The sequence below is a fragment of the Camelina sativa genome, chromosome 14 (genome assembly GCF_000633955.1).
Source record: "Camelina sativa cultivar DH55 chromosome 14, Cs, whole genome shotgun sequence".
Lineage (NCBI taxonomy): Eukaryota > Viridiplantae > Streptophyta > Magnoliopsida > Brassicales > Brassicaceae > Camelina > Camelina sativa.
Window position 1 is genome coordinate 31728280 of NC_025698.1, and position 20899 is coordinate 31749178.

At 39.5% G+C, this 20899-nt stretch overlaps 4 protein-coding genes and 1 long non-coding RNA gene across 9 annotated transcripts in view; 3 read left to right on the forward strand and 2 right to left on the reverse strand.

The window, feature by feature from the left end:
- Positions 20-999, forward strand: LOC104743070. Its single transcript, XR_002035330.1, has 3 exons — positions 20-347; positions 454-565; positions 651-999. It is a non-coding gene; the product is annotated as an uncharacterized LOC104743070 (long non-coding RNA).
- On the reverse strand, positions 969-5078 carry LOC104743069 (sodium/hydrogen exchanger 5-like). The gene is made up of 21 exons (XM_010464187.2): positions 4775-5078; positions 4633-4684; positions 4460-4519; positions 4343-4367; positions 4142-4227; positions 3955-4066; positions 3755-3817; positions 3604-3623; positions 3420-3517; positions 2968-2996; positions 2858-2889; positions 2717-2764; positions 2567-2627; positions 2376-2473; positions 2206-2281; positions 2085-2104; positions 1879-1976; positions 1674-1783; positions 1460-1543; positions 1256-1377; positions 969-1170 (listed from the first exon to the last, which is right to left on the reverse strand). The coding sequence occupies exons 1-21, from the start codon at positions 4956-4958 to the stop codon at positions 1086-1088; spliced, it is 1563 nt and encodes a 520-aa protein (XP_010462489.1). The 5' UTR covers positions 4959-5078; the 3' UTR covers positions 969-1085.
- LOC104743071 (proline-rich receptor-like protein kinase PERK10) lies at positions 5601-7140 on the forward strand. Of its 2 annotated transcripts, none has more exons than XM_019236361.1 (2): positions 5601-5974; positions 6621-7140. In XM_019236361.1, the coding sequence occupies exons 1-2, from the start codon at positions 5689-5691 to the stop codon at positions 6935-6937; spliced, it is 603 nt and encodes a 200-aa protein (XP_019091906.1). In that variant the 5' UTR covers positions 5601-5688; the 3' UTR covers positions 6938-7140. The 2 variants fall into 2 exon arrangements, with proteins under 2 accessions (XP_019091906.1, XP_010462492.1); XM_010464190.2 differs by having other exon boundaries at positions 5602-5978; positions 6625-7140.
- LOC104743072 (shikimate O-hydroxycinnamoyltransferase-like) lies at positions 7522-9303 on the reverse strand. Its single transcript, XM_010464191.1, has 2 exons — positions 8819-9303; positions 7522-8664 (listed from the first exon to the last, which is right to left on the reverse strand). Exons 1-2 carry the CDS (start codon positions 9224-9226, stop codon positions 7777-7779), a joined length of 1296 nt encoding a protein of 431 aa, XP_010462493.1. The 5' UTR covers positions 9227-9303; the 3' UTR covers positions 7522-7776.
- Positions 14897-20899, forward strand: part of LOC104758921 (probable LRR receptor-like serine/threonine-protein kinase At1g56140) — a 10235-nt gene continuing 4232 nt past the window's right edge. Inside the window, exons 1-24 of one of the 4 annotated variants that reach the window (XM_010464192.2) lie at positions 14897-15087; positions 15376-15562; positions 15650-15721; positions 15815-15886; positions 15989-16060; positions 16176-16247; positions 16423-16494; positions 16621-16692; positions 16838-16909; positions 16992-17063; positions 17166-17237; positions 17404-17475; positions 17561-17626; positions 17716-17781; positions 17882-17926; positions 18052-18113; positions 18227-18603; positions 18936-19134; positions 19210-19368; positions 19469-19587; positions 19696-19906; positions 19997-20228; positions 20309-20459; positions 20544-20890. In XM_010464192.2, the coding sequence (XP_010462494.1) occupies positions 14967-15087; positions 15376-15562; positions 15650-15721; positions 15815-15886; positions 15989-16060; positions 16176-16247; positions 16423-16494; positions 16621-16692; positions 16838-16909; positions 16992-17063; positions 17166-17237; positions 17404-17475; positions 17561-17626; positions 17716-17781; positions 17882-17926; positions 18052-18113; positions 18227-18603; positions 18936-19134; positions 19210-19368; positions 19469-19587; positions 19696-19906; positions 19997-20228; positions 20309-20459; positions 20544-20882 (3054 nt within the window). In that variant the 5' untranslated portion in view covers positions 14897-14966 and the 3' untranslated portion in view covers positions 20883-20890. Of the gene's footprint in view, positions 15088-15375; positions 15563-15649; positions 15722-15814; positions 15925-15988; positions 16061-16175; positions 16248-16422; positions 16495-16620; positions 16693-16837; positions 16910-16991; positions 17064-17165; positions 17238-17403; positions 17476-17560; positions 17627-17715; positions 17782-17881; positions 17927-18051; positions 18114-18226; positions 18604-18935; positions 19135-19209; positions 19369-19468; positions 19588-19695; positions 19907-19996; positions 20229-20308; positions 20460-20543; positions 20891-20899 lie in introns of those variants that run through there. The other 3 variants (XM_010464193.2, XM_019236359.1, XM_019236360.1) reach the window with 3 other exon arrangements.

Sequence of the window (20899 nt, forward strand, 5' to 3'; positions counted from 1 at the left end):
GTACTTTTTCTTGATGCTTGATTATCATAAGGAAGAGTGGCACTTTAGGATGTGAGTCTAGAATTTCCCACAAGATAAAATAAGTTTAAAACTAGCAATTTCCTGCAATTGAACCGTAATCCTAAGGTGGTAGCCAAATAAGTTTAGAGTGTCCTCTCATACCTTAGGATATATCCTTTGGTCGTTCATGAATATTTTCCTTGCTTTACTCCTTTGTCTAGGTTCGTTTTCTTGTTCTCCCAAATCTAGGGCCGTATCTGCTGCTTCTTTTACCTGAATTGGTACCTGAGAGGCAGAAGGAAGAAGCGAAGAGGCACGGGGCTTGGCTCGTTTATGGAGCGTTGATGGTGAGTATGCTTTCTAGTTTGATGCATGAGATAAATAACTTTTTTTTCTTTCAATCTCGTGTGGCGAAACAGGCAGCAGAGGATATAAACATTTAACTGTCCGTAGGTCGCAGCGGGTCGATGCCTATATGAACGGCTTAAAACATCTGAGGCTCTGCGGTCTCCTCCAGCTAGCTCTGTCTGGAAGACAAATGGAAAGGTCACCAATGCCCGGCAAAGTATAAATTCTGATCTCATCCTTTTTTTGTGTTCCAAACATGGAGATACAGGCACGTTCTTGAATATTTTTTTCTTTGGGCCAAGGTAAACGCAAAGCAAGTACTGACAACTTAACTCATCAACCACCACTGAAGAAGATAGCAGTAGGTGGAATTATGCAAATGAGCTCCACACAGATGCAGATGAACGGAGGCACAACAATCCCACAACAGTCGCTAGTTGGAAGGGACATTGCTCGGAGGACTTCAGCTACTATGGACACTACCGTTGACAACTATCTCCATCCTCTTTTTGAGTATTTTGGTGAGAGCATGCTTATGTTCACCCCCAAACATGAACTCAGTTTCTTCTTGTAACAATTTATTAACATGCAAGTGTTTTGTACCACAAATAATTCATATATAATAATTGGAAATATTTTGGAGAGGTAGAATCAACTCGTTGTAATCTTACAGCATTTGCACGTGAACAAAAATTATAACTTGGCCTAGATCACACATATACATTGACCTTAACGCGTTACTCTCCATCTCCATCCCCATCTCCACTGTTAGTTGTGAAGAATGGTGTCAGAAAGTTTTTGTCCAACGCGGTGAATGTAGTACTGCAAAGTTTTGTTAAGTGAGACCCAAGAAATGCAAAGAACGCTTTCTACTCAGGAAAAAAAAAAGTCATTCTCTTATTCTTACGTTTTGTGAAACTCCTTCAGCTTCATCTTGAACCTGCTTCCTGATGATGATGTATCCTCGTCAGATGAAGTCCCAATGCTAAAAGGAGGAGGGACATACCGATGATCGCTCTCTTCAAAGCCCTGACCATGTATCTGGGTGCGTCAGAAAAGTACATACACAAATTTAGTTCAAAGGTATTAGCTTAGATCGTCGAGGGTTTACTTCAGACATGGAGTCATCAAGATCGTCACCTACAACTTCCAAAGCTTCCAACATTTTACCTGTCGAACCTCCTATCAGTAAAACCTGAAATATTACTGCAACGGATAAGAAACGAGGCGTATGTATAACTCTCCAAGATTATTGAAGCCTTATGTATACTACTGCTGCAAATGAATTACATATATGCTTTTCATGGAGAGAATACGAAACTTACCGTGACAACAACAATGGCTGTGGTTGCAGTAAAGATGATTTGACCGTGACCCTCTGGTAGGTCATGAAGTGATTGAAGTGCAAGCGCAAATGCCATTGCCCCTCGAAGTCCTATCGATGTGCCAATATGTGTACAAGTTTTAATAGTGTGTAGATATAAGAATGGGCATCAGGAGACCAGAACAAAAGCTATAAACTCATCTCACCACTATACCAAAGGGCTTTTTGGTGCTTCATAGGTAGCTTCTGGTTATCCTGTCTAAATAGGTTGACCAAATATGCACACCCAAATACATTGACAGCCCTGCGTGAGAAAAACATTGCAGAACTTATAGGTAAATCTGAATGGAAACCATGGTGACAATGAAGCGATCAGCCAAGATAAAAAAACATTCGTAAGGGATTTAGTCACCTAGCCACGCCAATAAACAACTGATGTCAGTCATGAAATGCAGAAGCAAAAAGTAAAGTCAAGGATTAACAACACTAGCTAACACTGCGTACAATCATTGACCATCAGCATATGAGGATACAATAGAGAAGAGGATAAACCCAACATGGGACCAGCTATGCTGCTCCATGGCAATATCAAATCCCATGTAAATGAACCTAGAAAAGCATTAAACAAATCATTATCAATCCAACAATGTTCTAAGCTTAAAAATTATTATCTGATAATGGGATGTTATTGTTATTGACTCACGTGAAAGTTTCTGCCAGGGAGGATATCAAGTGAAAGAAAGAAGATACGAAACTCTGTGAAGCTTCTGAGAGATTTGAGAAAGTGTATCGCTTCATAACCTACAGTAGCACTGTATTAGGCTGCCTAAATATGCCTTTCCATAAATATTAGCATCAATTAAGATGTACGAACTAAAATGAGTCGGCTATTACAATTCCTGTGAAGAGTATAGACACAATCCCGGAGAGACCAACACCTTCTGCAAGCATGTATCTGACAACACAACCAAAACACATTAGGTGGAAGAAGTGTTATAATAAATACAAAGAAACAGGAAGAGAAGAGTTGTTTTGTCTACTTACGAGAAATAAGGGAAAAGCACAAAGAGACAACACTCCAAGTTCTGAAGACTGAGGTATAGAAAAAGAAAAAGCAGACACATTACAAGACGTTCTGAGAGTATTAAAAATAAAAACAATAGTATAGAAACATGTGGCGCTTACTTCTCCGTATCCAATCCTGCATACTTAAAGAGGTGTTCTGAGTTAAGGTTTTCACAATACATTTAGCCATGTACATCTAATAAGCAAAAAAGTGGATCGAGGAAGGATATTAAAGCTGAAGTGAATCCAACCCCAACCCCTGCAGAGCAATATTAAGACTATTAGTATGTTTAACCAATATATGAGGTCAGTGAAGGACCAGTCTGGCAGAACTCTTTTTTTTCAGGGAGAAAAGAGTACATTCTGATTCATGTAAAGAAAAAGGAAAACGGGTCTTATTATTCTTATATACATAGAAAAAGAAAACAGGTCTTACATATGTAGATGTATATGTAATTGTTAAGGGCTTAGAAACAAAGCTTCCCAGATCCAAAAGGTAATTAGTATGACCATTTCAATTCAAGTTATTGTTTATTTCGGTTGAATGAATCTTCACAAAGATACCTAGTCTTTAGTTCATTGTTTCACTAATAGTGCTCTAGTTTGGTACGAGGAAATTTTATGAGTTAATAAGAGTAATATTGTTATAAAACTGTGAAGAAGGGAATCAGGGAAAACAGACCTGCAGACATTGAGCCAGCAAAAATCTCAAGAAACCTGATCACCACCATGAGAAAATGTTCCCCAGACGAGGACTGGCGGTTAACTAATGACATTGTTCTGCATCGAAAGTTTTTCTATGGTACTTTAATACTTAGCATAAAAAGGTATCTAAAGGGAAAAAAAAAATCATGTGGTTTACAGACCTGTACAAAGATATTGCCATCTACGAGCCACACAACAAATACATGAAACACAAAGAAAACATCTGATGGAGTTAGTGTTCTGGGTATTTCGTTTGCATATAAACCTAAAAGGAAGAGATCACTATATCGCAGGAGCTAATAAAACACTCACAGCATCATTCAAAACTGATTCTCCAAAGACCAAAGCATACAGATTGACGTCGGTGCCCACATCCTGAACCATAAATGTTCATAGAAATGCAAGGCATCAATTTAGGAAAGTAAATAAATATCCTCAGGTGGCATGGCATCATCACATACATATTGCAGTTAGGGATCAAAATTGATAGTAACAGGGGAAAGCAGATGCACCTGGAATATAGACAGTACAGTGACAGGGTCCGTAGCTGAGATAAGTGCACCAAACATAAGACACTCCACAAATGGAAGTTTATACATGAGATACATAGAGCCGCCAAGATAACTGCAAAAGGCGGGAAAACCAGATAAGGGTACAGGCAAAATATAATGGAAGAACGAAGAGGGTTATGATCCCTACACTAGACCACCAGTGACGAAAGAAGCCACAAAAGTTCCGATGATAGCAAAGGTAACAATGGCTCCAAAGTTAGAAAAGAAGGGTTTCTGCAAGAGGGAAAATATATATATATATATATATATATTAGGAGAAGCCGTAATTAAGTCAGCCACTTTTAGAATATACAATAGTGGGAAGAAAGAAAGAAAGATAAGCACTTACAGGTTGAAGACTGAAACCTGACTGGGTTCAAACAAAATGAATGATGTCAAGGAAAATGACATTTATACGTAATAGAAGAGGATCAAAATGCAGATACAGTTTGAAGGCAAAGGATATAATATGATGGGAGGCAACAGAAACAAGAAGAAGAACTCCTCGTGGAAATTAAACCACGTCCTGATACAGAAGAGCAAATAGAACAAACCCAACACTAGAGTGTAAGCTGAGGAAACGATATCATATCAGGAAAACTTAGTCTCTTGGAGGAGGAGGAGGAGAGGGGGATAAACCTAATGCTAATCTCAGTATCGGAGATATTAGCAAGTACACCGACGATTAAACCTGAAATTACAACGAAAGAGGAAGCTAGGGAAGGAGAATTCAAAGTGAGAGCAAAGGCGAAAGAGGGAGAGAGAGAAATGATAACCCTACCAATGAGAAGCGAACCGCTAGCTTCAGGAAGATAGTGGAATCGGTGACGGCGGAGGACATGGCCGAGAACGAAGGAAAGGACGAGCATCATAATCTGAAGCAGTATACCAACGCCGGCTGCTTGCTGCTGCTTAACCTTTCCCTGAGGATCGTGGCCCGCCGGAGACATCGGCGGTTCCTCCATTGAAATTGAGATTGAGATTTGACGATCCTCCCTGAGAGACTTGGGGGAGAAAGAAATGTCGAGCTTCTAGCCTTTTTTCCAACAAGAGTCAAACAGCTGAAAACGCCGTCGTTTCATCAGCCACCATTTCCCTCTTGTTGTTTTTAAATAATATGCAATTTTCTTTTTAATGAGTGGATCGATTCATTTATGTGGTAATTCTAACCATGGATCAATATATATATATATTTCTTTTTTAATAAGTGAAATTTGAATTCGGATGGTGACACAATGACACACTCACCGGCTATTATGATGATCAACTTATCACAAAAGGAACATTGGATTGGCTACATATCATTCCGTTGTTTGAGGTTGTTCCAACATTGGATTGGGTATATTTGGGAGAAATGAAAAGATTCGTAAGCCAGATTATGCTTTTATTTAATAGAAAGAATTAGCATTATTGGTTATTGGTTAGCCCTGCCAAATTATGCTTTTATTTAATAGAAAGAATTAGCAAGTGGAATGATTGGAGTAGAAACAATCAAGAAGAAAAGCCTAAATAATGCAAAAGCTTAGCATGGGAGTCAAGCAAGTACACGCTTAGAAGCACATCATATCAGACCAATCCAAACCTTTACACTACGTACTAGTACTACAAATAGGCTTCGAATTTATTCAAATATGAAACACCTCACTTCACCTTTGCAATAACATCTTGTTAGTTATTAACATACGCTAGCTCAAAATGGCTGCGCCGGTTGACTTCTTCCCTTTTTACCCACCACCGTCCCATCAACATCCTTTCCCTTCTCCATTTCCAGCCCCACCACATTATCTGCCCCCTCCTTCCCACATTGTCCCTCCACCGCCACCATCTTCTCGTCCCCATCACCCACCGCCACCTCATTCCCACTTTGCTCCTCCTCCACCACCTCTTCCCCATTTCCCCCCGCCACCATATCCTCGTCCACCTCACGTTCTTCCACCACCACCGCCACCGCCGGGTCATCATCATGTTATCATTGTGGTTGTTATCTCTAGGGCTGGGCAAAATAACCGATAACCAAATAACCGACCGAAACCGAACCGAAAAAAACCAAACCGAACCGAACCGAAATTCTTCAAATACCCGAATGGTTAGTAAAAATCTATATCCAAACTAACTGAAACCGAACCGAACCGAACCGACAATTAAATGGTTAACCGAAATATCCGAAAACCTAGAAGATATCAAATATTATATACTTAATATTATGCAAAACTATAAAATAAACTTAAAATATAAATTATTTCTAGATTCAAAACAATTAAATATTTTAAATAATCAATATATGTAAATGTTATTATTTTGAATTTACAAAGTTAAATACTATTTTGTAAAATTGAATCCATATTTTTCCCTTTTTTGTATTTTTGTTATTGTATATTTGGTTAATTTTGGTTATATTCGGTTAGTTTTGGTTATATTTGGTTTATTTGGTTAATGTTAATATAATTTATGTTAGTTATGGTTATTTATTTAAATAACCAAACCGAAACCGAACCGAAAGAAACCGAACCGAACCGAACCGAAATTTCAAAAATATCCAAATGGTTACTATATTACTATATCCAAAATAACCGAAACCGAATACAACCGAACCGAAACCGAATGGTTAACCGAATGCCCAGGCCTAGTTATCTCTTTAGGCAGTTTGTTTTTTCTTGCATTCCTCGCTGCTGCTCTATTCTGCTATCTCAAGAAAAGAAGAATGTCTTCTACAAAGTCTGAGATTATCGAGTTTGATGAACACCTTAAAGTCCAAGAAGCCATAGTGCCAGGACCCCATGGCGAACAAACGAGAGTGGTAATGCTCGAAGAAGACATTCATTTGGTAGAGGATATTCACAAGACTGAAAAACTTAGCCGAGCTACTCACCTCAGTTCAAATACTGGAGGTCATGCCATTGATATATCAAACCCCAATCATCACTTTATTGAATACAAGGCCTAAATCAAAAGAGATGCTATAGGCCAAAATGTAACCTACCAATCATTTATTAATCACCATCTAAATAATAAAAACAAGTTAAATATGGTCTCAACTCTTGCAATCATATCCGTGCTTTTCTCCCGGTTACTATTCCAAAATTTATGCCTATCTCTGTCTAGTTTATTAAAAATTCCATCCTATATAGCACATACAGATGAACAGTCTACACTGTCTATGCCGTATTATTTCATCCGTTCCTTCACCTTGCTTCATGATTTCCACTTTGACAATCAGTAGACTACTATAAATTTATGATCACTGATTTCGTTTGCTCTTTTTTTATTTTCTTTCATGTGGATTCCTCGTGTACTCTGTTTGGCTACTCAATGACATTATTCCATTTTCAGACGTTTGTCAATAATTATGAAATCAAACCTTCTTCAGTCTTGGGAGCAGCTCTGGCTTTCTCCCCAAATTCACAACTATTTAAGTCGACTTTTAGGGGCACATATAATCATTTGACTATTGGACCACAAAAACAGCGAGGGAGTGTAGAAAGATAGAAACAGAGTTATTGCAGAAAAACTGAAAAGCAGATAGCAACATGGATGAAACATCGGCAATAACCAATCAAACACCAAAACAATCACGGCATGTGTTGACACTTTGTCATCTGTATTAACATAAAGCAAAAGATCCTATATGACATAGAGTCCAAATGTTACAGACCATACGCTTGTTGTACCCTCTAAAACACAGGATAATGAATTGACACAAGAAGCAAAATGCCCAATTTAGCTCAGGAGGAGTTTCCTAAGTAGGGAAAAACGAGGGCTATTTCTTCAGCGGCTTTACCTCTCTCATATCTCGTACAAAAACTTCTCAAATAGTTTCATGTGTTCAGATTGGAGGGCAATGGCCACGGATAAGCTGCCATCATTTGTAGGACTTGGAAGCACGAAAGACAGACCCTCGTATGGAATCCCACCAGGTCCCATAAATATGGGACGACCCCAACCAAAGTCTGCATCATAGATGGGTAATCTGGCCCAGCTAGTGATTCCCAAATTTGGGCATTTGTAGGTATGTGCACCGCGGACCAGTGCTGACAGATCAGGCTGCATCTCCAGGTAGTCAAGAGCAGACCTCAGATAGTTATCGTCCATGCGAGCTATAACATCATGAATCAGCCCTGCTGCGTACCATGTTGGCTTTGATAGAAGCTCCCCTGCAACTGTCAATGGTGTCGCAGTGAATATCACATTGCCAAAGTAACCAGGGGGAAGCTGAGGGCGAAGTCTGGACCTTCCATCAATCGCAACGTACAGCTTGGTCTCTTGGTCATCTGGAAGTCCGCGCGCCTTGCCCACTGATCTCCACACGTGGCCAGCCAACATCTCGTAGGAGCTGTAGCTTACAGTGTTCCCATCCTGCTTGGATTTAGCCTTGAGAGCAACAAGCTGATCGCGGGATAATTTGAAAATAGAGACGGTGGTATTGTCAGGGGGCCCTGGTTTGGACGGGATCCTCATACTGGGAGCAGGCTGATACTCGACATGATGAAAAGCAGGCTGAGGCGGGTCCCTAGCGCGGAGGAGGGTTCGATCAATGAAGGGTGGAATGGTAAGGTCAAGACCACGGGCCATATCAGACCACGTATTGATAAAATGGAGACCAGAGAAACCATCAGCCACGTGGTGTTGCATGCCAACACCAAGGGAAGCTCCCCCACATTTAAAGAAGGTCACCTACATACACATCAAGGAAACCACAGGATCAAGCTAAGCTAAATTAAAGATAGAAAGCGATATACTAATTAGGTTGAGAGCTACCCTAGTAGCCTAGTATAATGGATCCTTCCTAAAAATTCACAAAGATCGAAAAAGGGAAAGACTTTTGAACCTGCAAGACGAGGAGCGGGAAAGTGTGGACGCCGGCGGAGTAATCAACATCGGGGATAAGCTGGCGGAGAGTGAGGGTGGGAGCGAAGTCCCCAAAGTCGTCGATGACAGAAGGAGTATCAGCGACGACGAAGAGAACACCGGCACCGTTGCAGTCGAGCTCGATACGACCATCGTCGTCTCTCTTCAAGCGACCAGCCATGGGGTAGAAGGGGACGAGGGCCTTGGAAAGAGCTTCCTTGAGGACCTGGGGGTCAAAGAAGTTGGAGGCGCCGGTGGGTCTGTAGAAATAGACACTAGGGGTGTGGAATCTAGGGATGATGAGGTCAACGTTGGAGTTCCAAAGATTAGTGATTGGGGTCTCGGCGGCAGGCCGGACCATGGTGGAATCTCGGATGTTAATTTTCATAGTTTGGTTGGGTTTAGAAAGATCAAACGCAAACAGATTTATGTTTTGAGTTTGATCTGAGAAATTGTGTGACAAGGGAGGACGGGTAAATATAATAAAGTGGGTGTGGTGAGAACAAAAATAAAAAGAGAAAAAAAGCGAAAGGTCGTAATCCTTCACCTACCGCCCCCGTCCCCGCCAACTCCATCTGTCAACCAACTATCTCAGTAATGCAAATACGGCAGCTTCTTCATCATTGGTCCATCTCATCACTCTGTCCCACTCCTCTCCCGGGGGTTGGTAAACCAGTTCCGATTACTCTTCTTCTCACCCCCTCTCTGTCCTTACGCTTAGGCCCAAATAACTAACAATGGGCTCAACTTATTGATACTTTGGGCCTTTGTGGACGAGCTGCGACCGAAAGAGTATCAAGTTCGAACAACAATGAAGAAGAGAAACTTTACTCGAGTGAATGAGTGATGGTAATATATGACCTCGTAACAAAGCTTTCCGACAGATTTCGCAAATTCTAACCGCGTAAAGTAAACTGATGTGTTAAGAGAATTACGCCAGAATCCACAACTTGTTGGCGTTCCAATAGGCATAACCCTTTAATTTATAGTTGCTGCTTGCATGCTTGTGTTTGACCGGAAATGGAGAGGGACGTACTGACAATGTTGTAAGCCAAATTGACTGCTCACACGCAGTCAATGTTTTCAAAAAGTGTTACTTCTTAGACAAAAAAAAATGTTATTGCTCTTATGCGAAAGATATCTACCACCAACGGGACGTGTAAAAACGAAGTATGTTAGATGTGTTATCTTTGCGAATAAGAAAGCTCTCAGAACCAAGAAAAACTGAATGATTCGTATTAAAACAAAGGAGTTATAGGAAAAGGAATATATAGTAGACTAACAGCTTAGCACTACCTCCTAAAAAACCTGCAACTTATTAAACTACTCCGTTAACAACGGAAGACACAACCCTACGACTTGACCACTTCAAACTTAACAAATAAAAACTCAAAGACTCGATAAAACATCTTTTACTTCATTTCCTCCCCTAAACTGAAAGTCTCCTTTCAGTTTATACATCCTTTGCGCCAACACCCATCCTGCTTCTGAGTTTCTCGAACACTTCGAGCTTCACCGCCTTTGTCATTATGTCGGATATCTGATCGTGAGTACTACAGTAATTGAGCTGAATCACTCCATCATTCACCAATTCTCTTAAGTAATGGAACCTGACATGAATGTGCTTGCTTCTCCTCTGTAATACCGGATTCTGAGACAACTTGATTGCAGAACTGTTATCACAAAACATAATAGTACCTTCTTTCTGCTTAAAACCAATCTCTGCCATAGTGTTCCTGAGCCACACTGCTTGACAAGCTCCATATGCTGCAGACACAAACTCTGCTTCAGTCGTAGATAGAGTGACAATCAGCTGCTTCTTTGAGACCCACAAAACTACACCTCCACCCAACATAAAAACATATCCATAAGTGCTCTTGTAATCATCAACATCCCCTGCATAGTCACTGTCTACAAATCCGACTAGTTTCTGCTCACCTCCATACTTGTATTGAATTCCAAACTCTCTAGTTCCTTGAATATACCTCAATATCCTCTTTGCTGCCGCCATATGCTGTTCATTTGGTCTCTCCATATATCTACTGACCAAATTCACTGAATAAATTAAATCAGGCCTCGTAGCAGTCAGGTACCTCAAACTTGAGTTGCTTAAATGTTGTTGGATTCACTTCTTCTCCAGCTCCTTCTCTTGTCAGCCTGTTACTCGGTACCATTGATTTTAAACAGCATTACAATCCTCCATACCATACTTCTTTAGAGTTTCTTCTGCATATTTTCTTTGACTTATGAAGATTCCTTTCTCATCCTGAACAACTTCCACTCCCAGAAAGTATTTCATCTTGCCCAAATCAATCATAGCGAACTCACTCATCATGGAGACTTTAAACTCTTCTAGCATCTCTGTTGAGTTTCCAGTGTAGATGAGATCATCAACATAGAGACTTACCACCAAGTAGCGTCCCTCTTCCTTCTTTACGAATAATGTGTGCTCACAGTAACACTTCTCAAAGCCTTCTCGCAGAAAATATCCTTCAATGCGATTGTACCAAGCTCTTGGAGCTTATTTCAAACCAGACAATGCTTTTCTCAATCGGTACACCTTTTCTTCTTCATTGCTGACTTCAAACCCTCTTGGTTGCTCCACAAAGACTTCCTCCAGCAATTCACCATGTAAGAACGCGCTCTTGACATCCAATTGGTAAACAAACCAACCTTTTTCAGCTGCCACTCCTAAGATCACTCTTATGGTATCCCACCTAGCAACTGGTGCAAAAACTTCATGAAAATCTATTCCCTCTTTTTGATGATATCCCTTTGCCAACAACCTTGCTTTGAATTTATCGACTTCACCATTCTCATTGAGCTTTGTTTTGAACACCCACTTTACACCAATCTTTTTTGCTCCTTCAGGCAGATCAACCAGCTCCCAAGTGTTATTTTCTTCAATAGAAGCGATCTCCTTCTCCATTGATACTCTCCACACTTCCTCTTGTTCTGCATCATCAAATGACGTAGGATATTCTATTGCTATGAACATAGCACAGATTTGTCTTTCATTTTCTTCTACTAGAAATCCTGCATCTCTGGTGTCGAAATCCTTGAACCACACTGGTCTCTTTATCGTTCTCTTGGATCCTTCTCTCACAGGAACCTGAGCTTCTCCTTCTCCAACAGCAGTTTGAGTTTTTGAACTGGGTTGAGCTTCCTCCTCGACAACAGTTTCTTCCTCTATTACTCGGTTTTCTTCTTCTGCAACTGTTTGTTTTTCTGCAGACTCAGCATCTGAATCATCCCATTGGAGCTCTTTATCCTCTTGCTTTTCTTCCCAGTTCCAGCTGCTATTTTCATCAAACTGGACATCTCTACTTGTCATTATCCTTTTTGTTGTTGGATTGTATAACCGATACGCCTTTGACTCCTTGCTAACTCCAAAAAACACACACTTGATACTCTTCTCTTCAAGTTTAATTCTTCTTTCGTATGGTACAAGTGCATATGAAACGCTCCCAAACACTCTGAGATGTGTTACTGACGGTTTCAGGTTGCTCCACTTCTCCTCCGGTGTGACCTCGTTTAAAGCCTTTGATGGACTCATGTTCAATATGTATACAGCATATTGAACCGCTTCTGGCCAAAAACGCCTTGGAACACTTGCTTCGAGCATCATACATCTAGTCATGTTCATGACAGTTCTGTTTTTCCTCTCTGCAATTCCGTTCTGTTGAGGCGTATAAGCGGCTGTGAGTTGGCGTTTGATGCCAAATTCCTTGCAATACTCGTCAAACTCCTTGGAATTAAACTCTCCTCCCCTATCAGAGCGTCGACACACCAACAATTTCCCCAATTCTCTTTCTACTGCAACCTTAAACTCCTTAAACACTCTAAATGCATCTGATTTCTCTGCTAGGAAGTAAGTCCAGCACTTTCTACTATAATCATCTATGAAATTGATGATATACCTTTTTCCACTTTCAGATGATGGAGTGATTGGTCCGCATATGTCCGTATGAACCAGCTGGAGCCCCCTAGTTGATCTCCACACACTCTTCTTTGGAATGCTTTCTCTGTTTTGCTTCCCTCTCATGCAAACATCACAAATAGCTCCTTCTGCTTCCTCACTCAGCTTTGGTATTCCAATCACCATGTCTCTCTCTACTAGGATCCTCAAGCTTCCCTTGTTAATATGACCATACCTCCTGTGCCACAAGTCATTCGTCTTCTCCATCACTTGTAGACATTGATTCTCTTCTTCTCTCTTTGCTTCTCTAACAATGGCCAGTATTATGAACATCCTGTTTTTTGACATGGTTGAGTGCATTATCAACCTTTTCTCCCCTTTGTGCCACACTTCACATTCTCCATCTTCAATTATAACTCTTAAGCTTTTCTCTTGCAACTGCCCCACACTGAGAAGATTATTCTTCAATCCAGGCACAAGATAGACGTCGGAGATTACTTGAATCCTTCCATTGATTTCAAGTCTCAGCTTCCCCTTTCCGTTTACAGACATCTTTATCAGGTAACTGTCTTCTCTGCTATCCTCTCCTGCAGCTCGGTTCTCTGTGCTCCTGACATAACCGTTCCTCTCTCTTGACTAGGTATCCCGGTTTCAATCAGATCCCACCACTCCTTGGATCTGATCAGGTTCTCCATAAGCATTGCCCAATGCTCGTAATCTCCATCAAACTTTGGTAACACCATCACGTCCTTATCACTCATTTTCTCTCAGGTTAGTATCAATGGCTCTGATACCATTTTGTTATCTTTGCGAATAAGAAAGCTCTCAGAACTAAGAAAAACTGAATGATTCGTATTAAAACAAAGGAGTTACAGGAAAAAGAATATATAGTAGACTAACAACTTAGCACTACCTCCTAAAAAACCTGCAACTTATTCAACTACTCCGTTAACAATGGAAGACACAATCCTACGACTTGACCACTTCAAACTTAACAGATAAATACTTAAAGACTCGATAAAACATCTTTTACTTCAAGATGAGTAGAAGATGCACTCCAGAAGTTAACCCAAAACCCGGAGAGTGATGAATCAGAAGCTAGAAGATGATTAAGACAAAGAGAATCACCTCGGAGCGATTGGATTCAATGAGAAAAGCTTGTGCCGTCACATGCACTCACATACAAAAAGTGAAGAAGAAAATTTGTTTTTGTTTTGACTAGGTTATTGAAAAGGACAACATTATTGCATATATTACATAGAGACCATATATAATACCAGCATAATCGACTACAATTTCAAATATGAGCAGTAAAGTTTTATCGTAGAACCAAAAAAAAACCGTAATATATGTTACGTACTCAAAAATAATGTGTTTTGTCGATTTATACAGTATTTATCAAGACTAATCATAATTCGATCCAGATACAAAAAAAAAAAAAACAAAAATTGGTTATGAGATGCAAAATCTCTAACAATAATTTATAGTCAACTCAAGTTATGGAGAGATAAACATTATACTTTTTTAGATCGTTAGAAAAGTATACGTACGTAACTAAGAATGTTTTAAAAACATAGTCAACCCTATATATAGTAACTTGTATTTGACGTCCTTGTTCCTAGTCATTGTTAATTTTATCGCTAATGGTCGTTTATAATATTAATATTAGCGATTGGATTGCATCAGGCGTGTGAATACTTTATACAAAGTGGAAGGAAAGGAACACGTACGCTCTAAGTATTTTGCCATTTGGTTGAAAATGAGGCAACTGGCTGATGTCATTGATATGTCATTACACGGTTTGATTAATCAACTTTGTTTATATAGGTTCGAACCCGGTTCCACCAAATCAGCAGTTTCAAACTGAAACCGGACATAACACTTAGTAACCTAATTCATTAGTTTAATACTAGTAGTAGTAATGAACTACTGATAGTCTGTTTAACGAGTAACGACGACTAATGAAATGGCCAAGACCGCGTGGTAAATTGGTAATAAGGCTTTCCGACACCTTTTTTTGTTTGTATTGAATAACAAAAATTCATAATAAAAAAAACTTACCCACATGGCTAAATTATTAATTTTAAAAGATTAGGCTGTTAAATTCTAAAGTTAAACTATATAATAATTAACAACAACAAATGGGCTAGTTGGTTTACTACTTCTCCCTGGATCCATCATCTCCCCACATCTTCTTTGGTCATCGACGATGCTGAGATTAAGACGGTCCCTAAATCTCTCCCTCCTAGTTTGGTTTGTGTTCATGTCTGGTCTTTTTCATGTGGTTCGACCACAGAACCGAACCAGAGCCACTACTGATCCCGACGAAGGTCCTCCAAACTTTGCTAAATTCGTTTTGGATCATCGTCGACCCTTATTTTTTTTTTCTTTTTTAATACGCAAATTTAATGCTTTAGCTTTCAATTTTTATTTTTATTTTTCTTTCTTATTGTGGAGATGATATGACAACTTATATGTATATCGTTTTTTTTTTGTTGGTTGGATATTTATTGGTTTTTTTTTTTTTCATTTTCTGGTTAGAGTCAGAAGAATAAATTTCCTTAATTAATCTTTAAACCCTTGCCATCAATTTTTTTCAAATTTGGAAATCGATTCAGCTCGGGCGTTGAACAACATCTTCCGGACGTGGAAGATAACGGCGACGAAGGATTGGAACATAAGCGGCGAACTATGCAGCGGAGCCGCCATAGACGACAGTGTCAGCATCGACAATTTAGCTTTCAATCCTCTCATCAAATGCGACTGCACTTTTGTCGATTCCACTATCTGCCGCATCGTTGCTCTGTACGTTTCCTTTTCTTCTCTCTCTCTCACTGCCTTCCAGCTGTTCGACGTATCGCCTCACTCACAATGAAAATTCAATTTCTTTAGGAGAGCTAATGGTATGGATGTTGCGGGGCGTATTCCTGATGACCTCTGGACTCTTGTTTTCATCTCTAATCTGTATGCTTTTTTTTTTTTTTTCTTTTCAAGTGCTTCCCTTAAACAAGTATTGCATTGGAACACACTTTTTTTTTACATTTTGTGTTTTTGTAGGAACCTACATCAGAATTTCTTGAGTGGTCCTCTGTCTCCTGGCATTGGAAATCTGACTCAAATGCAGTGGATGTAAGGCATTTGAGACAAGCTTGTAATGTTATGCATATGTATGTGAGTGAGCAATTTGTTTTTTTTGTTTTTTCTCTCTCATTGTTGCGTTTTTTAACTCAGGACTTTTGGGGCCAATGCATTGACCGGACCAGTTCCCAAAGAAATTGGGCTCCTTACTGATTTAAGATCACTGTAAGGACCTTTTCTCATCATGGATATATGATCACATCTTCAACTGTTCCTTTAGTTTTCGCTGATAGATAGATTCTAATGATTGTTCCCTTTTTCTTTTTTTTTTTGAGCTCAGAGCGATTGATATGAATAATTTCTCCGGCTTTCTACCACCTGAGATTGGCAATTGCACGAGGCTAGTGAAAATGTAAGTGTATGCATTGCTTTCTGCTCATCATTCTTCATGTGGTGACGTTTTGTATTGACAGCATCTATCAATCTCACTTGTCATAAAATGTTTTACAAAATACACTTAATAATGTCCATACACTAAAGTGCTTCCGAGATGCAGTAAGTTTATTTGATTCTCATATTTGTGACAGATACATTGGAAGTTCTGGACTTAGTGGTGAAATTCCTTCATCATTTGCCAATTTGGTGAACTTGGAAGAAGCGTAAGAGTTACATTTATTCTAATCTCCTGGGGTTGCTATTGTATTTGGTTACTCATTTAGATACGCATATCATATTCATACTTGTTCATAAGTTTTGGATTGACTTCCTTTTTCATTTTGTTTCAGTTGGATTAACGATATCCAACTTACAGGTCAGATACCAGACTTTATAGGAAGTTGGACCAAACTTACTACACTGTGAGAAATTTCATATTGCAGCTCTTCAATTATTCAGTCTTGTTTCTTTGTTTTGAAGCTATGGCCTATCAATGTATATAGTAACGGTTTATAAACAACTTTTGATGGTATACCACACTATATACTGAAACATGCTTTCCTGCAGGAGAATTCTGGGGACTAGTTTGACTGGTCCAATTCCATCTACATTTGCGAACTTAATTTCCTTGACAGAATTGTAAGTGCTGAATATGTGTTATTTTCTCCTTCACTTTTCCACTTGTTCTTTGTCTCGATACTGACTGAAATCTAAAATGCAGGAGACTAGGTGAAATAAGTAATAGCAGTTCTTCTCTTCAATTCATCCGAGAAATGAAATCTATAAGTGTCCTGTAAGGAATTTGGTTCAGCTTTTGCCTAATCTTGATGAACTTCTGAACTCCTTTAGCTGTTCCCTTTCCTCTGTGTTTTGACATTTTTTAAAAATAATGCAGAGTATTGAGGAACAATAATCTCACAGGCACAATACCATCCGATATTGGAGATTACTTGTGGCTACGACAACTGTAAGTCTGAGACAAGATGACACAATTTTTTTTTCTTCTGGATCGTAAGATGCTTTAAAAAGTTATTCTATGTCTTCTTTGTTACTAAACTGAGATAATATAGTTCTGAAAATAAAGCACGTAGGCCTTTAATAATTACAACCAATATCCTTTACTTGTTCTCCAGTGATTTAAGTTTCAACAAGCTAATTGGGCAAATACCCGCTTCGCTTTTCAACTCAAAACAGCTTACTCACTTGTAAGAATATATTTTTTCCCCCACCATATGCTCTTATTCAAGCTTCGGAGACCAAGTGAACATAAATATCACTACCTTCATTCAGGTTTCTTGGAAATAACAAGCTGAATGGTTCCTTACCGGCTCAGAAGAGTCCCTCTCTTAGCAATATGTGAGTAACAAGTATATGTATAGGAATGTTTCTCTCTCAGTTATATGTATTAAAAACTTGTCAATAATTCAAAGTGCTTTACAATACAGAGATGTGTCATACAATGATTTAGCAGGGGATCTTCCTTCTTGGGTTCGCCTATCAAACTTGCAACTGTAAGTTCGAGAACTACGTGCTTAAATATCATGGCACACAATACATTGTTATTTTGCTGAAAACAAAGTTTTTTTTTTGTGTGTGTTCGTTATTCTGCAGTAACCTGATTGCCAACCACTTCACCTTGGGAGGTTCTAACAGAAGGTGACTTTGAATCTTGTGCTCTTCTTGGTGCCTGAAGTTCTACATTACTTCTATTTCACAAGCATACGACTATTAACCGGCATGCCGTATTCCTCATTTTAGTACTTTTTGTTTTTTTCTATAAGGGCTCTCCCCGGACTGGACTGCCTCCAGAAGAATTTCCGCTGCAATCGAGGAAAAGGAGTATGTAAGTGCATTATGGTGTTTTGAAACTCACTTCAGTTTTAGCTTTGCGAATCTTAGGATGCATATATTAGACAACATGTTAGTTAAGATGCTTTTCTTTTAATGGGTGTCCAGATTTCAACTTTTTCATCAATTGTGGAGGCCAGGAGATCAGGTCTAGTAGTGGAGCTTTGTATGAAAAGGACGAGGGGGCACTTGGACCAGCTACATTTTTCGTAAGTAAAACGCAGAGATGGGCAGTCAGCAATGTAGGACTATTTACTGGGAGTAACAGTAATCAATACATAGACCATTCAGCTACACGATTTCCGAACACTTCAGACTCGGAGCTTTTCCAATCAGCGAGACTCTCTGCATCTTCTTTAAGGTACTATGGACTGGGGCTAGAAAATGGAGGCTATAGTGTAACAGTTCAGTTTGCTGAGATACAAATACAAGGTTCTAATACCTGGAAAAGTCTTGGAAGGCGAGTTTTCGACATATATGTCCAGGTCTCTACTATTACATTGAGCTTCCCCCATATTCTTACAAACATTTATTTCTTCTTGCCTGTGAATTAGTTCTTTTGTTTTTGTGAAGTTAAATAATGATCATATTGTCATCTCAAGTAATGATCATATGTCTGTAGTAACTTTTTTGACCAGATGGATCCTTGATAGCCTTGGCATACAAGAGATCCTTTTCTATTAGAGTATCTGGTGCAAGGTGCAGCACAGATTTCGTTCTAGTGGGGATGAAAACTTAAGATGCATCGTTTTAAGAATGAACTATATTCTGCTCTCAAAAATGGTTTCTGACCTCTGCTTTCCCTTTTGTTTTCCAGGGAAGACTTGTTGAAAAGGATTTTGACATACACAGAACAGCTAATGGTTCTAGTATCCGAGTAAATCAAAGAGTCTATAAAGCAAATGTATCTGAAAATTACCTTGAAATTCATCTTTTTTGGGCTGGAAAAGGGACATGCTGTATTCCTGCTCAAGGCACTTATGGGCCATTAGTCTCAGCTATCAGTGCCACTCCAGGTATACACCAGAAACTTTCATGGTCTTCGTCAAGTCCAATATCTATTCTTACTACCATCTTTTTTTTCTCTGCAGATTTCATACCTACTGTAAAAAATAAGTTGCCCTCGAAATCCAAGAAAAAAATTGGTATCATTGTAGGGGCCATTGTAGGAGCAGGAATGTTAAGTATCTTGGTGATTGCTATCATCTTATTCATCCGTAGGAAAAGAAAAAGGGCGGCTGATGAAGAAGGTAACTAGAAATTCTTAGCGGTGGCAGTATTATTAAGTCTAATCGTGAACAAAATGTAACCTTCTAAGTGGTTCTTATCCAACTAAGTACTCTAATGCAGTGCTACACAGTCTGCACGTAAGGCCCTACACCTTTAGTTACTCAGAACTCAGAACTGCAACTCAGGATTTTGATCCTTCCAACAAGCTTGGGGAGGGAGGATTTGGACCTGTTTTTAAGGTAAGATCCTACACATAATGTGATGAAACACCTATAGGGATAGCAGCGTACTAGAAGGTTATGTGAATTTTTCCTTTGGCTATTTTATAATAATATCCATTGGTACAGGGAAAACTGAATGACGGAAGAGAGATAGCCGTGAAGCAATTGTCTGTTGCATCTAGGCAAGGAAAGGGTCAATTTGTTGCGGAGATTGCCACTATATCAGCTGTTCAGCATCGCAACCTTGTAAAATTGTATGGATGCTGTATTGAGGGAAATCAGCGCATGCTTGTATATGAATACCTCGCAAACAACAGTCTAGATCAAGCTCTGTTCGGTATGCTCAGGACATCTTAAATGTGTCATCCTAGTAAAAAAAAAACAAAAAAAACTGCTGTTAGCTTTACACGTTGCATGATTTTGGCAGAGGACAAGAATTTGCAGCTTGGCTGGTCACAGCGTTTTGAGATATGCTTGGGAGTAGCAAAAGGTTTAGCATATATGCATGAGGAGTCAAATCCCCGTATAGTGCATAGGGATGTGAAGGCAAGCAATATTCTTCTGGACTCGGATCTGGTTCCGAAACTCTCTGATTTTGGGTTGGCCAAACTATATGATGATAAGAAGACGCACATAAGTACCCGAGTTGCAGGGACAATGTAAATATCCTGAAAACCTCACATTGGACGTGGTTTGTCAAATGGGTTAAAACTTATAGTAATTGAATGTTACATTGCAGCGGATATCTATCACCAGAGTACGTGATGCTTGGACATCTAACGGAGAAGACGGATGTATTTGCCTTTGGTATAGTGACTCTGGAAGTTGTCAGCGGAAGGCCTAACTCCTCTCCAGAATTGGATGATGACAAACAATACCTTCTCGAATGGGTATCTATATATCTAACTAGTGGACAAAAACAGCTTCCTTATTACCAATTTTGGTGAATAATTTTGAGTCTTTGGTTTGTGCAGGCATGGAGCCTACACCAAGAACAGCGTGACTTGGAAGTAGTGGATCCGGAACTAACATCATTTGACGAGGAAGAAGTGAAACGTCTAATAGGAGTTGCATTCTTGTGCACACAAACAGACCATGCAATACGGCCAACAATGTCCCGAGTGGTGGGTATGTTGACCGGCGATGTGGAGATAACAGAAGCCAATGCGAAGCCAGGGTACGTCTCTGAGAGAACATTCGAGAATGCTATGAGCTTCATGAGTGGTTCAACGAGCGCGAGCTGGATATTGCCTGAAACTCCAAAGAATCCTTCCAAGTCTCAAGTCGAAGGTGGACGACAACAAGAAACTTAAAACTTGTGGTTTCTATA

What these genes read in the sequence shown, in the direction of transcription:
- LOC104743071 (XM_019236361.1), top strand. Translation starts at nt 5,689, where the DNA reads ATGGCTGCGCCGGTTGACTTCTTCCCTTTTTACCCACCACCGTCCCAT. An exon ending in TCATGTTATCATTGTGGTTG is followed by an intron (nt 5,975 to 6,620) that starts TTATCTCTAGGG and finishes GCCCAGGCCTAG; the next exon opens with TTATCTCTTTAGGCAGTTTG.
- LOC104743072 (XM_010464191.1), bottom strand. Translation starts at nt 9,226, where the DNA reads ATGAAAATTAACATCCGAGATTCCACCATGGTCCGGCCTGCCGCCGAG. An exon ending in TCCCGCTCCTCGTCTTGCAG is followed by an intron (nt 8,665 to 8,818) that starts GTTCAAAAGTCT and finishes ATGTGTATGTAG; the next exon opens with GTGACCTTCTTTAAATGTGG.
- LOC104743069 (XM_010464187.2), bottom strand. Translation starts at nt 4,958, where the DNA reads ATGGAGGAACCGCCGATGTCTCCGGCGGGCCACGATCCTCAGGGAAAG. An exon ending in TTGGATTCACTTCAGCTTTA is followed by an intron (nt 2,890 to 2,967) that starts ATATCCTTCCTC and finishes AACTCAGAACAC; the next exon opens with CTCTTTAAGTATGCAGGATT. An exon ending in GGTTTATCCTCTTCTCTATT is followed by an intron (nt 2,105 to 2,205) that starts GTATCCTCATAT and finishes GACTGACATCAG; the next exon opens with TTGTTTATTGGCGTGGCTAG.